We start from the raw sequence: 15,826 nt of genomic DNA on the forward strand, positions 1-15,826 counted from the left end.
ATTATTATTTCATGCCTGACATGAAAGAATAACTCCTAGTAACTATTCTGATTAATGAAAATATGCCCTGACAAGTATTTCAAGGAGTCACGCTATAGCTGCAATCGATCAATGTACACTACATACACACACACACACACACACACACATACATACATACATACATACATACATACATACATACATACATACATACATACATACATACATACATACATACATATGGGTGTGGCTGAAATGGCCGAATCTACTAATTTGAAAGGGTGTCCACATACATTTGGTCATGTAATATATTACATGATATATTACATGACCAAAAGTATGTGGACACCCTTTCAAATTAGTGGATTATGCTATTTCAGCCACACCCAATGCTGACAAGTTTTGCTCAGAGAATACTCTTATCGCCTGTTGGCAAGGATAAACCCTACCTGTTGGTCTGGTATCACAGTGACTGGCATTATAAGAGGTTCACTTATACTTGGTTGACTAGGTTGCAGTAACACTTCAAGACATGTTTTCCTTTTAGCTGCACACGTTGCCTGCTTTGCCTACGCATTTAGAGGACAGAGAGACATTTCAAAAAGAGAAATAATTCCGTGTACCTCACCATGCATGCCTTGCCATTGAATTATGCATCAAAGTCAAGCCTTGCTTATGTGAGCTAGGAAAAGGAAATGGGAAAGTCCCTTTCTGACTCAGAGTAAGATTACCTTGTCCTCATTATGTCTTTGAGCAAGAAGAATTACTAGCATTCTACAAATAAGAAAGGTACCATCCTATATTTATAGAGTAATAACGTTTAGATACTGACCATGTCCGAATGCCCATACTCGCGTCCTAAACAGTAGGCCGTTTGAGCATGCAAAAAATATAATTTTATAGTATGTGATATTTTGAAAATTGAGTATACTTTAAAAACCAGGATTTCATACTCATTTCGGCTTTGACAACAGCTGATAATCAGTTATCAATTACATATGGAGAGGCTCTACCCCAAATGAAACAATAGCAAGAAACAACGCAATCACACGTGACGCGTCCACAGCGAAAACAGAACGTTTTGTGACATTTTTGAAAATCGAATATGGCGTTAATGCCAGGATGTTAAACTCATTTCGGCTTTTTCATCTAGTAGAATTCGCAGCACGCTTTTCTGGAATATCACAGCCACAATCCATTGGAAGAAGGGGGCTGCAAGTTTTGATAGCGAGCTACATCTCAAGTAGACAACAAAACAACATGGAAGATGGTGAATAGCGAAAAAATATATATTTTTTGTTCTCCTTAAAAAAATTATCATGACCATTTAATCGTATATCGAATAATTCACAATTTCTTCCAGAAAACTGTTGAAATTAAAACATATTTTGGTTTCCACATTTATGTCTTCTGAATAATTTACTCAATCTTAGCTAATTCCACAAAGAAATCCTAAAATGGCCAGGACAATATTACTGGCACCTTCTAGAAGCAGTTAGAAATAATGAGATTTCAAATGAAATTAAATTAAATCAAATGTTATTGGTCACATACACGTGTTTAGCAGATGTTAATACGAGTGTAGCAAAATGCTTGTGCTTCTAGTTCCAAACAGTGCAGTAATATCTAACAAGTAATCTAACAATTCCCCAACAACTACCTAATACACACTAATCTAAAGGGGTGAATGAGAATATGTACATATAAGTATGTGGATGAGCAATGGCCAAGCGGCATAGGCAAAGTGCAGTATATGGTATAAAATACAATATATACATGTAATAAGAATAATGTAAGATATGGAACATTATTAAAGTGCCATTATTTAAAGTGGCATTGATTAAAGTGATTCTCATATACTTTGGAATTGTACTCATCTGTGCTGAGTTGAATGTGACAGCAGTAAAAAAAATCACATATTCAACCAGTTTGAATAGAGAAAAAGGACCCATTCTCCTGTTTTGTGTCACTGTGTGTACCAAATGAGCATGGACAAAACAGGTAATTATCTGAGGAGGTAAGACACAAGATTGTAGCCAAGCATGGACAATCTCAAGGCTACAAGTCTATCTCCAGAGACCTTGATGTTCCTGTTTCCACCGTATGTAATGTTATCAAGATGTTTAAGGCCGATGCCACTGTATCCAACCTCACTGGACGTGGCCGCAAGACAAAACTTGATGGAAGTTTGCAGCAAAGAATTGTTCGAATGGTGGACAAAGCACCTTGGTCAACTGTCCCACAGATTCAAGCTGACCTTCAGACACAAGGTAAGACAGTTTCAACTCGCACCATCCGTCGCCAACTCAATGAAAGGGGGTTATATATGGTAGGAGACCCAGGAGGACCCCACTGCTGAGAAAAATACATAAGAATGCCCGACCAAAACACACCTGAACATACCAAAATCCTTCTGGGAGAATGTCCTGTGGACAGATGAGACCAAATTATAGCTTTTTGGTAAAGCACATCATCTCTATGTTTACAGAAAACAAAATGAAGCTTTCAAAGAAAAGAACACCTTCACTACAGTCAAACATGGAGGTTGAGTGATGTTTTGGGGTTGCTTTGCTGCCTCTGGCACTGGGTGCCTTGAACGTCTGCATGGCATCATGAAATCAGGTGAATACCAAGGTATTTTGGAGCACAATGTCAGACCCAGTGTCAGAAAGCTGGGTCTCCGTCGAAGGTCATGGGTCTTCCAGCAGGACAATGACCCCATACACACTTCAAAAAGCACCCAGGAACGGTTCAAGACCAAACGTTGGACTGTTCTGAAGTGGCCAGCAATGAGTCCAGATCTAAATTCCATTGCAAACTTGTGGAGAAATCTAAAAACAGCAGTTAAGAGAAGGCATCCTTCATATCTGGGAGAACTGAAGCAGTTTGTGCAAGAGGAGTGGGCCAAACTGCCAGTACAGAGGTGCAGGAAGCTCATTGATGGTTATAGGAAGCGCTTGATTGCTGTTATTTTGACCAAAGGCTGTGACCAAATATTGCCTAGGGTGTCAATCATTTTGTCAATGCCATTTCTGTTTATTTTCTGATTTAAATAGATATATTAAGTTCTCAATCAAAAACAAAGGTTCTGTAATATTTACAGTGAAATAAAGAATTGTGAAGGACAAATAATTTGTTAAATTTCAACTTATTTTTAGGGAAAATTGTGAGGGATTTGAAAAAACTGCAAGGGTGCCAATATTTTTGGCCACAACTGTACATGCATTAGTAGCTATGACTAGAAGTTATAACTTTTCGAACAGCTACATGGTTACTTGGTGTTGGGCGAAAACTTCATATTTAACATTAGCTTGCTAGTTTCATTGCACATAGGGGTGTAATCATTACTCCAAACAGTTCCAAAATGTTCTGTTTTGCAACACAAACTAGTGTTTTTATTGGACAGATTCAGGTAGGTCCCTTCCTCTTTGCTAAACCTGGACCCAGAAAGACTCACAGCTGTAATAGCTGCCAAAGGTGATTCTAACATGTATTAACTCAGGTGTGTGAATACTTATGTCAATTAGATATTTTGGTATTTCATTCTCAATAAATTTGCAAACATTTCAACAAACATGTTTTCACTTTGTCATTATGGGATATTGCGTGTAAATTGGTGAGAATCTATTTCATCCATTTTTTTTAATTCAAGCTGTGACACAACAAAGTGTGGAACACGGTAAGAGGTGTAAATACTTTCTGAAGACAATGTAAATGTATAATCGTATGGAAATGTCATTTAATGGGAGGCCTATAGGTATTGTTGCATCGTAGTGAATGACACTGTTTATTCCCAGTAGTCGTGCTGGTTTGATAGTAATTTATCTCGTTGCAAGGTTGGACTCTTGGTCAGGCAGTTTTCATTACACTTTAGTGGATAACTACGTGTCCAAGTTATGCGCTTTTTTCGGCCAGTAATTCTGTTAAAGTGTTTTTCGTACTGCTGCTGCCGTCCCTGTGCTTCTGCCCTCTCACACTGTCATTTGTAATTGGCTTAATTTAACACTACAATGACCTGTTTTCCAATTCTCTAAAACAGGCTTCAGGATTTCATGGAATAAGTGCTCCTGGAGCCGCCCTCAGAAGCCCCTAATCAGAATGCTTCAGTTAGCATTCAGAGCTTACTGTTGCCTGTCGTCAAGAGTGGGTGGCATGCTTCCTGGTAGATTGAGCAAGGTATTTAAGCTCCATACTTGACAAACGGCTGATGAAACTGCATAACATTACCAAGCAGGCAGAGACTTCTGTTAAGTGGAAGGATATGGTCACTTCAGGCATCAAAGCCAAGCTACAGGCAGGGGGTAGAATACCTCCAATCCTCCAATTAGGAAAACCAAAATGGCAAGTAAGCCCAATAAACACATTTTGGATCTAAGAATGGGACATGAAAGTTAGTTGCAAAATATTATTGCTGTATAATTGAAGAGTTTTTTTTATGTCAATTGTCTCAATTTGCTTGTGTCCCTCGTCAAGACTCTTCATGTCTTATGTTCCCCAGCAAATCAACAATATTGACTTGTTATTCTGCATTTATTTCACCATAGCTGTGAACACATCAGGTAGTGCTAGGAATACAATAAAATAACATTTAACAATAAGGAGGAATGAGTCTAGATTTATTTTGGAATAGAAAAGAAAACAAGAGGCTGATGGAATATAAATATAAACATTTATATATTTGTAAGCTTTGTAATGACTGTCAATGCATGGCTACATACAAAGTAAAGGACTACAAAACGTAAAACAAATGTTGATTTAACTTTAGAAAGTAACATTTTAAATCACCTGACAGATACACTGAGATATCACTGCTACAATAAGTCTACATCTTCTTCCCCAGTGTTAATCCTGCCACCGTTTGGTAAAAGGAGCATATCAGTGACTAGCAGTGACTGTATACACTGAAATACAAACTAAAATTCCCTCTGGGGTCATGAAAGCCTGCCCCAAGCCCTGCATTGGTGGGCCTCAACACACATTCTTCATACACTCTTTTCCCCAAAATCATGCTGCAGCCACGGCATCTGTAGTCATGCTGAAGTTATGGAATAAGTGAATAACCAGAGATCGTATAGCCCAGCAGAATACACATTCCCAAATGTTTGCATGTGTGTTGATTAGTACAGTACAACAGTTCTGTTTTATCGGTTCTGCTTTTAAGTTAACTTGCATCTACGCATGAATTGAAAACTGTGCAGTGTCTATACACATTAACAAACATAGAAACCATTTTTGTGACAGATGTTTTTCTACATGGACAAAATGAAACAATCTTTAGCATATTCATACTCAAATGTCAATACCAACCAATTAATGCAAATATAAATATCCTTTACTTCCAGTCAGATATGTTTTTTTTATATATATATATATTTTTTCTTATTTAATAAGAGCCTTACAAAAATAACAGGAACAAGATATACATATCATTTGAATGTGCATAAAATAGTCGATCAGCTTATGTGACTAAAATGTACATGGCAACACCAGGAAGTGTCTAACTCATGTACTTTCCAGAGATGCTTTGACACTTGACAAAGACAGGGTCCACAGAGGCCACTTTGGCAGCCATAAAAGAAGAAATACAATGGAGGACTGCTGTCAGATTGCCAAACTCCAGCTCCTGCAATGGAAAGAAAAACCCTGAATACAAATTGTGAGAAATATTCTTAACAGTTTGCATAATATTTACATAATGTTTGCATACATTAAAATGTCACAATTACTTTTGTAACAAATAGCCACTCATCCTAATAACAATAATAACAACAACAGCCTTTACTTGTTCCCCACATGGAATTTACCAGAAATATTTTAGTTCTATATATTGATGAGGTAGCAAAAGCCAATTTGAATATAACCACAGTATTCAAAACATTCTTCTCCCTATCAATACCATTTTAAAGTGGAACTGACAGCATTTTATCAACATGGAATCTTATTCAAATCTGCTCGTATACACCCTCAGAAAGAATATGACCGCTTTGTTTTTTAGTTTATTTTTTTAAATTTTCTGACCAGCAAGCATTTAGACATGGTCATTATTCAGTTTTCATAAATTCATAGAATGTTTGGGAATGATGTACAGTAGAGAAAAGCATTTGTGAAAATTCTATAGCAATATATGTAGAGTGTGGAAAGCGGCCTTGCGTTTTGGACAATTAATAGACAGTGCAGTACATACAACCTAATCAAAACATCTCTCCTCCAGGACCGGAGTCTACGCAGACAGTGGCACCATAGCCAAACAGAGCTACAATAGGCCTTTATGCAAACAAGCCATTTGCCACACGGGCCTGCCATCATTAACTGGACTGGGGGTTTACAGGCAGGTGCAACAGCGCAACTTTAAATCTTTATAATGCATTCGGCAAAAGCCATAAAATACACCTGAATGGATATCTGCAAATATATAAATCAAACGGGAGTCCTCTTACATTTGGGAACTTTACAGTTCTATTGATTAAACAACCATGAAAAGGGTAGGCTCTCTCTCCCTCAGTTATACACATCAACAACAACAAGATCAACAAATAATGCTAGCCAGAGTGAGGTGAGCTAAAAATCTAACGAGGGAACATCAGATAAACCCTCTCAAACAAACATTTTCAGCGAGTTGTCCCGTTACAATTGCACTGATAAACGATGGGTCCTTCTGCAGCTTGCCTGCAAATGCACTATTGACAGTGGACGGTCTGGTCGAGGAGGAGGGTTGATATGAGGCTGGCTGAAGTTGGCTAGCTTGCTAACTACTTCCAGACACCTGACTCTGACCATTTTTAAATCACCCTAGGCTGTTTACATGTTAGTGACTAACTGAGCTGTTGGAAACTATTTCATTACTGTTTTTACCAACTGCGTTTACTAACACCGGTCATATTGAGCTGGTGTTGCCCCTCATCAACTGCTCTCTGGCACACTCTGAAATCAGAGTACAAAACCAGAGTGAATTGACGAGCACAAGAGATATGCAAACTGGATAACAGTCGTTCAAGTTCAGCATAGCTAACTAGCTAGAAAAGCAAGTCATATGTCTTGCTAGCTAACCAAATGACACCAGCATCTCCCTAGCCACCGAAAAACGAAATGAGGGGGGAAAAAGTCAATGACATGACATTCTCCTAGCAGCTAGCTAACTAGCTAATGTTAGGCTCTGTGTTTTTAGCTTGCTACATAAATAGATACGCTAGCCTATTAGCCACGTTTTGACTGACCTGTGATCATTGCTCTTGCTAGTTTGACTGTATTGACATTCCAAGCCTTAGTTACATTTGTCGGTTTTTGTGCAGAATATTGAGTCATTGAAACTGAAACAGTGCATCCTGAATGGAGGAAGCAAACAATGTACCAGATCAGCTGTGATTTACAACCTGATAGCAATATTTGTTGGGTTACCAAGAAATGTATTGGTGAATTATATTAATCATGCATTGAACTGCATCCATCTATTCTGCCAACAATATTTTTTACATTTATTTAACTTGGCAAGTTAGTTAAGAACAAATTCTTATTTTCAATGACAGCCTAGGAACAGTGGGTTAACTGCCTTGTTCAGGGGCAGAATAACAGAGTTTTACCTTGGCAGCTCAGGGATTCGATCTAGCAACCTTTTGGTTACTGTCCCAACACTCTAACCACTAGGCTACCTGCCTCTAACCACTGCCGCCCTGATGCCTTACTGTACGTCATAGAATTGAGTCAAATATAACCTATTTAATAAAACCTCTTATAAAGTTGTTTTTGTAGCATAAACTGGACATTTGATATTTTTTGATTATTTTGATTTTCTGTTTGTTTCATATCTGCAAAGTCGTTAAAACGCTGTCAGTTCCATTTTAATATGTGACCACAGTATTCTAACATTTTGCCGTCTATCAATACTATTGTAATATGTGACCACAGTATTGAAACATTCTGACATCTATCAATACTCTCTTCAGAGAGGCCACTGCAATGGAAGTTGAGTTGATGTCATATGCAGCGTCACCTTCATCTCTATCTGTTTGTTTTCAGCATTCTTGAAGAGGAGTTTCACCCTTGTTTTCCCATCATCAGAGGAGCCTTTCAGTTGAGAGAATTTGTATCTCCATAATATATTCTACAGGGGATAACATTGAGGAATATAGTAAGGGTTCATTATTTTGACCAATCGGTAAACAGAAGGAATTAACCAGTCTAGCATGGACAATATCCCCTTACTGTTTAGCCTGTTGAACTTTCATTTAGAATAGTGAATGAACAATGACTCACCTTCGAGGAGCTCTCAGAACAAGTGAAGCCAGATCCAAAGTCTATGGTCAAACACAGTACTTTACCCTGGCTGCTGCACATGTAGGTCTTTGACTGTTGAGAGACAGAGCTTTATTTAGAGAACAATCACACATTTCAACACAGACGGTATATTACTTCAGGAAAAGAGAATAAATATGTCAGTCTATTTTAAACATCTCATACTAAAACGTTTCATTCTGGAAATCAGAGGGTATCTGAAGATAGGGTTACTGAACAAAAGTTGAAATAATGTGCATTTTCATTGTGTTTCTAGTGAGGGGCATCTTAGGTGGGTGGTTTACAAAGGGAGCAATTAGGATTCTGTTAATGTATTCTGGGTGAAAGCTTAGGAACTGCTGTCAGGGTCAGAGTATAGTCTATGGTTTATTGTGAAATGAATGACATCCAAGAAAATGCTTGAACACCCTCTGAGCTTTGAATAATTACAGAATTGGACACTCACCCACTCAAGGGTTCAACAAACAGCATTTTTTTTTTAATCATGCATTGCTGAAATAGGCTATCCATTTATTTAGTCCTGATATTGTTACAGCAGTGTTCAATCCACTATGCTGGGTAGAAATTTTAATTGCGTCATTTGAGAATAATTCTGAACTAGTTCTGCATTGTTAGTCATAGTTTGGCTGTACTGATCGTACCAACTCGATATGAAATGCAAGAACAAAATCAAATATATCTGTGGCTGCCTCGTAGCCTTCCATTTACTGCCTTAACATGAACAACCAAATGTGTGACACAATGCTTTTCACAGTCTTATTGAAAGCAGTGATGTGTGAGGACCCACTGGGCAAAAAAACAAAACTGGTTGAATCAACCTCATTTCCCACGTCATTTCAACCAGAAAAAAATCTGATGTTGAATCAACCTGGAAAACTGATTGGATTTGCAAAAAGTAATCACCATTAAGGCATTTCCTTTTTTTTTTTTTTTTTTTTACACAATTTTTAATCTAAATCCAATGACATGGTGAAATGTTTTGTTGATTTCACGTTGAAGTCACATGAGTTGATAACTCAACCAAATGTATATCCAAATTAGACATTGAATTGTCATCTGTGCTCAATGTAGCTCATACTGGAACTAATGCTTGTGGCTCTGTGTTGTGGCTCTGTGTTGTGGCTCTGTGTTGTGGCTCTGTGTTGTGGCTCTGTGTTGTGGCTCTGTGTTGTGGCTCTGTGAAGCATCGCTATCCTTCATGGTTCAGTTCTTCAGCTAATGAAGGCCACACAAACAGAATTTAATCAGTCTAAAGACACCAGGAGGCTGCTTAGTGACCAGTCTAAAGACACCAGGAGGCTGCTTAGTGACCAGTCTAAAGACACCAGGATGCTGCTTAGTGACCAGTCTAAAGACACCAGGAGGCTGCTTAGTGACCAGTCTAAAGACACCAGGAGGCTGCTTAGTGACCAGTCTAAAGACACCAGGATGCTGCTTAGTGACCAGTCTAAAGACACCAGGATGCTGCTTAGTGACCAGTCTAAAGACACCAGGAGGCTCCTTAGTGACCAGTCTAAAGACACCAGGATGCCTACTTCTCCTTAGTGTTTCAGACACTTTTTCTTGTGAGTTTCAGGTACTGCTTGTTCCCCCCATCTCATGAGCCTGGTGGGAGCCTGCTGTTTTCAATCATTTACTACAGTGAGTAGTGAATGCAGTGGGACTCTACAGCCCCAGAGTGTCCTGATGTTAAAAAAAAAAATGATTCTCCAACCTGAAATTGAGTTGCCATGAAAAGAAACCTGCATGAGGACAGATTTACTTAGTCACGTTGTGTGAGAGGTTGCTGTAACATGGTAAATAGAGACTACACATTGCTAATTGGAGACTTTCCAAAACAGGGATTGGGATAATACGACATGTACTGGTTTCAGGAAATTTCCATACCACAGTTACGGTTAGCGTAACATTATACGCTAACCGTAACATTATACAATGAATGAACAAATAAACAAATAGTATGACCCTGTCCAAGTTTGATGAGAAAACACCAACACCTAGCCCCATACAAAATAAAATGAGTAAAATTGACGGACAAACAGTCCAGTTAGGTTTGTCCTCACTAATGTTTATTTAAAGTTTATTTAAAGCAGGATAATGTTCAAACTAGGCTCACTGTATCAGCTGTTAACACCTCAGGATAATGTTCAGACTAGGCTCCCTCAGAGAATACAGATCGTCTATTTGTTTCTATGGAGACATGGACAACAATGCTTGATCATTTTGGAGATTTAACTTGTCCCCCTATGTCCTTCGTAGTGTAAAAAAAACAACACTATTTGTATTTATTATGGATCCCCATTAGTTCCTGCCAAGGCAGCAGCCATTAGTTCTCCATTAGTTCCTGCCAAGGCAGCAGCTACTCTTCCTGGGGTCCAGCAAAATGAAGGCAGTTACAGTGCCTTCAGAAAGTATTCAGACTGCTTCACTTTTTCCACATTTTGGTTGTGTTTACAGCCATAATTTGAAATGGATTAAATTTAGATTTTGTGTCACTGTTTAAATTTTTACACATTCATTAAAAATTATGACATGTCTTGAATCAATAAGTATTCAACCCCTTTGTTATGGAAAGCCTGAACGAGTTCAGGAGTAGAAATTGCTTAACTTTTTAAGTTATAGGGGGCAGTATTTTCATTTTCAGATGAAAAGCGTGCCCAGAGTAAACTGCCTAATACTTGGGCCCAGAGTCAAATATTTGCATATTATTAGTAGATTTGGATAGAAAACACTGAAGTTTCTAAAACTTTTTGAATGATGTCTGTGAGTATAACAAAACTCATATGGCAGGCAAAAACCTGAGAAAAATCCAACCAGGAAGTGGGAAATCTGAGAATTGTAGTTCTTCTTTTGAATCCCTATCGAAACTACAGTGTCTGTGGGGTCATGTTGCACTTCCTAAGGCTTCCATTGGCTGTCAACAGCCTTTAGAAATGTCTTTCATCCTTCTCCTGTTACTGGGCAGAAAATAGGAGCTCAGTCAATGAGTGGACTGCCTGGGACCAGTGAGTTGTTTAATGCGCAGGCACATTTGGCGCGCCGCTCCTTCTTTTTCCTCTGTAATGAATACGCTATTGTCCGGTTGGAATATTATCGATGTTTTATGTTAAAAAGACCCTAAGGATTGATTGTAAACAACGTTTGACATGTTTCTACGAACGATAATGGAACTATGACTTTTCGTGTCTGGATTTACGCTTGCGCATTATGCCTTTGGATAGTGATCTGAACGCACGAACAAAACGGAGGTGTTTGGACATAAATATGGAGTATTTCAAACAAAAATAACATATCTTGTGGAAGTAGGAGTCCTGGGAGTGCATTCTGACGAAGATCAGCAAAGGTAAGAGTATATTTATAATACTAATTCTGAGTTTAGTTGACCCCAGAACTTGGCGGGTATCTGTATAGCTTGCTTTGATGGTTGAGCTATGTACTCAGAATATTGAAAAATGTGCTTTCTCCGTAAAGCTATTTTAAAATCTGACACAGCGGTTGCATTAAGGAGAAGTATATCTATAATTCTTTCAATAACTGTTGTAAATTTTATCAACGTTTATGATGAGTATTTTTGTAAATTGATGTGCTCATTCACCGGCAGTTTTGGTGGGAATGCATTTTCTGAACATCACGCGCCAATGTAAAATGGGGTTTTTGGATATAAATATGAACTTTATCGAGCAAAACATACATGTATTGTGTAACATGAAGTCCTATGAGTGCCATCTGATGAAGATCATCAAAGGTTAGTGAATATTTTAGCTGTTTTTTATTTTAGCTGTTTTTTGTTTTTTGTGATGCATGTCCTTGCTTGGAAAATGGCTGTGTGGTTTTTCTTGTGAAGTTTATGTCCTAACATAATCAAATTTTATGTTTTCGCCGTAAAGCCTTTTTGAAATCGGACAATGTGGTTAGATTAACGAGAAGTGTATCTTTAAAATGGTGTAAAATAGTTGATTGTTTGAGAAAAGGAAATTATGAGATTTTTGTATTTCGCGCCATGCTATTTCACTGGCTGTTGAATAGTGTGTCCCGCAGGTGGGACTAGTCCATAGAAGTTAACAAGTCACATAAGTTACATGGACTCACTCTGTGCAATAATAGTGTTTAACATGATTTTTGAATGACTACCTCATATCTCTGTACCCCACACATACAATTGTGACATTAAAACAGTTAGAGTGGGAAAACTGAGTATGGATCAACAACATTGTAGTTACTCCACAATACTAACCTAATTAAGAGAGTGAAAAGAAGGAAGCCTATACAGAATACAAATATTCTAACAAGGCACTAAAGTAATACTGCAAATCATGTGGCAAAGTAATGCACTTTTTGTCCTGAATACAAAGTGTTATGTTTGGGGCAAGTCCAATTCAACACATTACTGAGTTCCACTCTCCATATTTTCAAGCATAGTGGTGGCTGCATCATGTTATAGGTATGCTTGTAATCATTAAGGACTGGGGAGTTTTTCAGGATAAAAAAAATACTGAATGGAGCCAAGCATTCAGGCATTCAGGTTCCTAGAGGAAACCCTGGTCCAGTCTGCTTTACACCAGACACTAGGAGATGAATCATTCTTTCAGCAGGACAATAACCTAAAACACGAGGCAGAATCTACACTGGAGTTGCTTACCAATATATGGCAAAACCTTAACATGGTTGTCTAGCAATGATAAACAACCAATTTGACAGAACTTGAAGAATTTTGAAAAGAATAATGGGTAAATATTGTACAATCCAGGTGCACAGCTCTTAGACTTACCCACAAAGACTCACAGCTGTAATCGCTGCCAAAGGTGCTTCTACAAAGCATTGACTCAGGGGTGTGAATACTTATGTAAATTCAATTTTTATGTATTTCATTTGAAATACATTTGACAAAATTTGTAAAAACACGATTTCACTTTGCCATTATGGGGAATTATGTGCAGATGGGTGAGAGAAATCTATGTAATACATTTTCAATTCAGGCTGTAACACAACAAAATGTGGAATAGGTCAAGGGGTATGAACACATTCTGAAAGCACTTAAAATAACAGATTTCACAACAGATTTCACAACACATTAAGTGTGTACCCTCAGGCCACTACTCTACTACCACATATGTACGACACAAAAACCATGTGTACGTAAGTGAATAGTGCGCATGTTATTGTGTGTGTGTGTCTATTCAGTCCCCGCTGTTCCATAAGGTGTATTTTTATATATTTGTTTATCTGATTCTACTGCTTGTATCAGTTACTTGATGTGGAATAGAGTTCCATGTAGTCATGGCTCTATGTAGTGCTGTGCGCCTCCCATAGTCTGTTCTGTACTTGGGGATTGTGAAGAGACCTCTGGTGGCATGTCTTGTGGGGTATGCATGGGGTGTCTGAGCTGTGTGCTAGTAGTTTAAACAGACAGCTGCATTCAGCATGTCCATACCTCTCTCAAAAACAAGTAGTGATGAATTCAATCTCTCCTCTACATGCATATAATTATTAATGTTAGCTCTCCCTGTACATTTAAGGGCCAGCCCTGCTGCTCTGTTCTGGGCCAATTGTAATTTTCCTAAATCCCTCTTTGTGGCACTTGACCACACATCTGGACAGTAGTCCAGGTAAGACAATATTAGGGCCTGCCTTATTAAGAAGGCAGAGCAGCGCTTTATCATGGACAGACCTCTCCATCATCTTAGGGAAAGGATGATACCTAGTCAGTTGTACAACTGAATGCCTTCAACGGAAATGTGTCTGCATTTAACCCAACCCCTCTGAATCAGAGAGGTGCGGGGGGCTGCCCTAACCAACTGCCTTGCTCAGGGGCAGAACGATTTTACCTTGTCTGCTCAGGGATTCGATCCAGCAACCTTTCGGTTACTGGCCCAACCACTAACCACTAGGCTACCTGCCGTCTTAGCTATATGTTTTGACCATGACAATTTACAATCCAGGGTTACTCCAAGCATTTTAGTCTCCTCAATTTACTTAATTTCATGACCATTCATAAAAAATATTTAGTTGAGGTTTAGGGTTTAGTGAATGATTTGTCCCAAATTCAATGCTTTTAGTTTTAGAAATTTTAGGACTAAGGGAGTGAATGTTATTTATAATAAGGCTTACAGGGAAAATATATTTGACCTAAACCTCCATGAACGCTTGAAAAAACCCAAGTGACCCCCCTCCCTATACCCAAAATAATAATTAAAACAAAGAGGATAGCAGAGAACATGCGTACCGTTTACCCTCACTTCTTGGACAGACCAGAGCTTGGGATATGCAGTTTTAGATACTGTTCTTCGTCCTGTCAGAATTACATGTCAATGCAGAAATGTTGATAGCGCACAGGGCTGGGGCCAGAAGATTGTGAGTTTGCAGACCACCGTGGACAAGAGTAGACGTAGAAAGAGCTCCTTTATAGTAAAAGCATTGCATGAATCTATCATTGTATTTGCTGGTCTGAGAAAAAATGGCCTTTTTATAAACGGAATCATTTTTTAATACCACACAAATGACTGAAATTACAGGCTAAGAATGGACAGAGAGATAGGCCTATGTGTTCATCTTATCATATTTCTATAATGCGAAATCGGTGTGTCTTGTTTGCAACGAAACTGTCCCTATTGGGATATAATTAAATCTGAGACATCATTAGGAATCTGAGTATGGTACTTTCAAAAGTTAGGCCTATCTTTCCACCCCAGACAGAGTAGATCTACCGATGCAGAAAAATGCATGGCTACTCTTCTTCCGTGGCTTAACCCAACGAGAGAAGATCCCAAGTGTTTCCCTAAAAGCTGTCTGGGTTTAAACGTCTTCTATTGTACAGAAAGTGAATCGCTTAATCAATTGATAGTGACAGAATTAGATTACTTCCCAAACAAAGTCAATGTTTTTGGGGGAACGGCACCTCCGTACCTTCAGGCTCTGATCAGGCCCTACACCCAAACAAGGGCACTGCGTTCATCCACCTCTGGCCTGCTGGCCCCCCTACCTCTGAGGAAGCACAGTTCCCGCTCAGCTCAGTCAAAACTGTTCGCTGCTCTCGCACCCCAATGGTGGAACAAGCTCCCTCACGACGCCAGGACAGCGGAGTCAATCACCACCTTCCGGAGACACCTGAAACCCCACCTCTTTAAGGAATACCTGGGATAGGATTAAGTAATCCTTCTAACCCCCCCCCCCAAAAAAGATATAGATGTACTATTGTAAAGTGGTTGTTCCGCTGGTTATCATAAGGTGAATGCACCAATTTGTAAGTCGCTCTGGATAAGATCGTCTGCTAAATGACTTAAATGTAAATGTAAATGTTGTCTCCTTGGCTATAGAAGGTTGTAGCTCCACCTCTGAATATCAAGGAAATACAACAATGATATTCCCATAATGCATCAGTCACGTCTTTCCAGGGTACTTTGCTGTTTGTTTCTAGCATAAAGCATCGAGGACCAAAGCGCTGTTATAGATCACTTTATATAATCAGATCCATTTTATTTTCTTCAAAATCTTAAGCTAATTCTAACTTTAACAAAAGGTAGGCCTATGGCATACCCTCTCATACCCCCTCAATTGG

The 15,826-nt window shown here is 38.7% G+C and overlaps 1 protein-coding gene across 3 annotated transcripts in view; it reads right to left on the bottom strand.

Annotated features, from left to right (window-relative positions):
* Positions 1–4,550: 4,550 nt before the first annotated feature.
* LOC115172949 (gamma-2-syntrophin-like) overlaps positions 4,551–15,826 on the bottom strand; it is a 75,273-nt gene continuing 63,997 nt past the window's right edge. For all 3 annotated transcript variants that reach the window (XM_029730850.1, XM_029730849.1, XM_029730851.1), the window contains 3 exons: positions 8,233–8,325; positions 7,970–8,080; positions 4,551–5,605 (listed from right to left, as the gene is read on the bottom strand). In XM_029730850.1, the coding sequence (XP_029586710.1) occupies positions 5,480–5,605; positions 7,970–8,080; positions 8,233–8,325 (330 nt within the window). In that variant the 3' untranslated portion in view covers positions 4,551–5,479. The remainder of the gene's footprint in view (positions 5,606–7,969; positions 8,081–8,232; positions 8,326–15,826) is intronic.

The sequence above is a fragment of the Salmo trutta genome, chromosome 33, assembly GCF_901001165.1.
Source record: "Salmo trutta chromosome 33, fSalTru1.1, whole genome shotgun sequence".
In the NCBI taxonomy this organism is placed as follows: Eukaryota; Metazoa; Chordata; class Actinopteri; order Salmoniformes; family Salmonidae; genus Salmo; species Salmo trutta.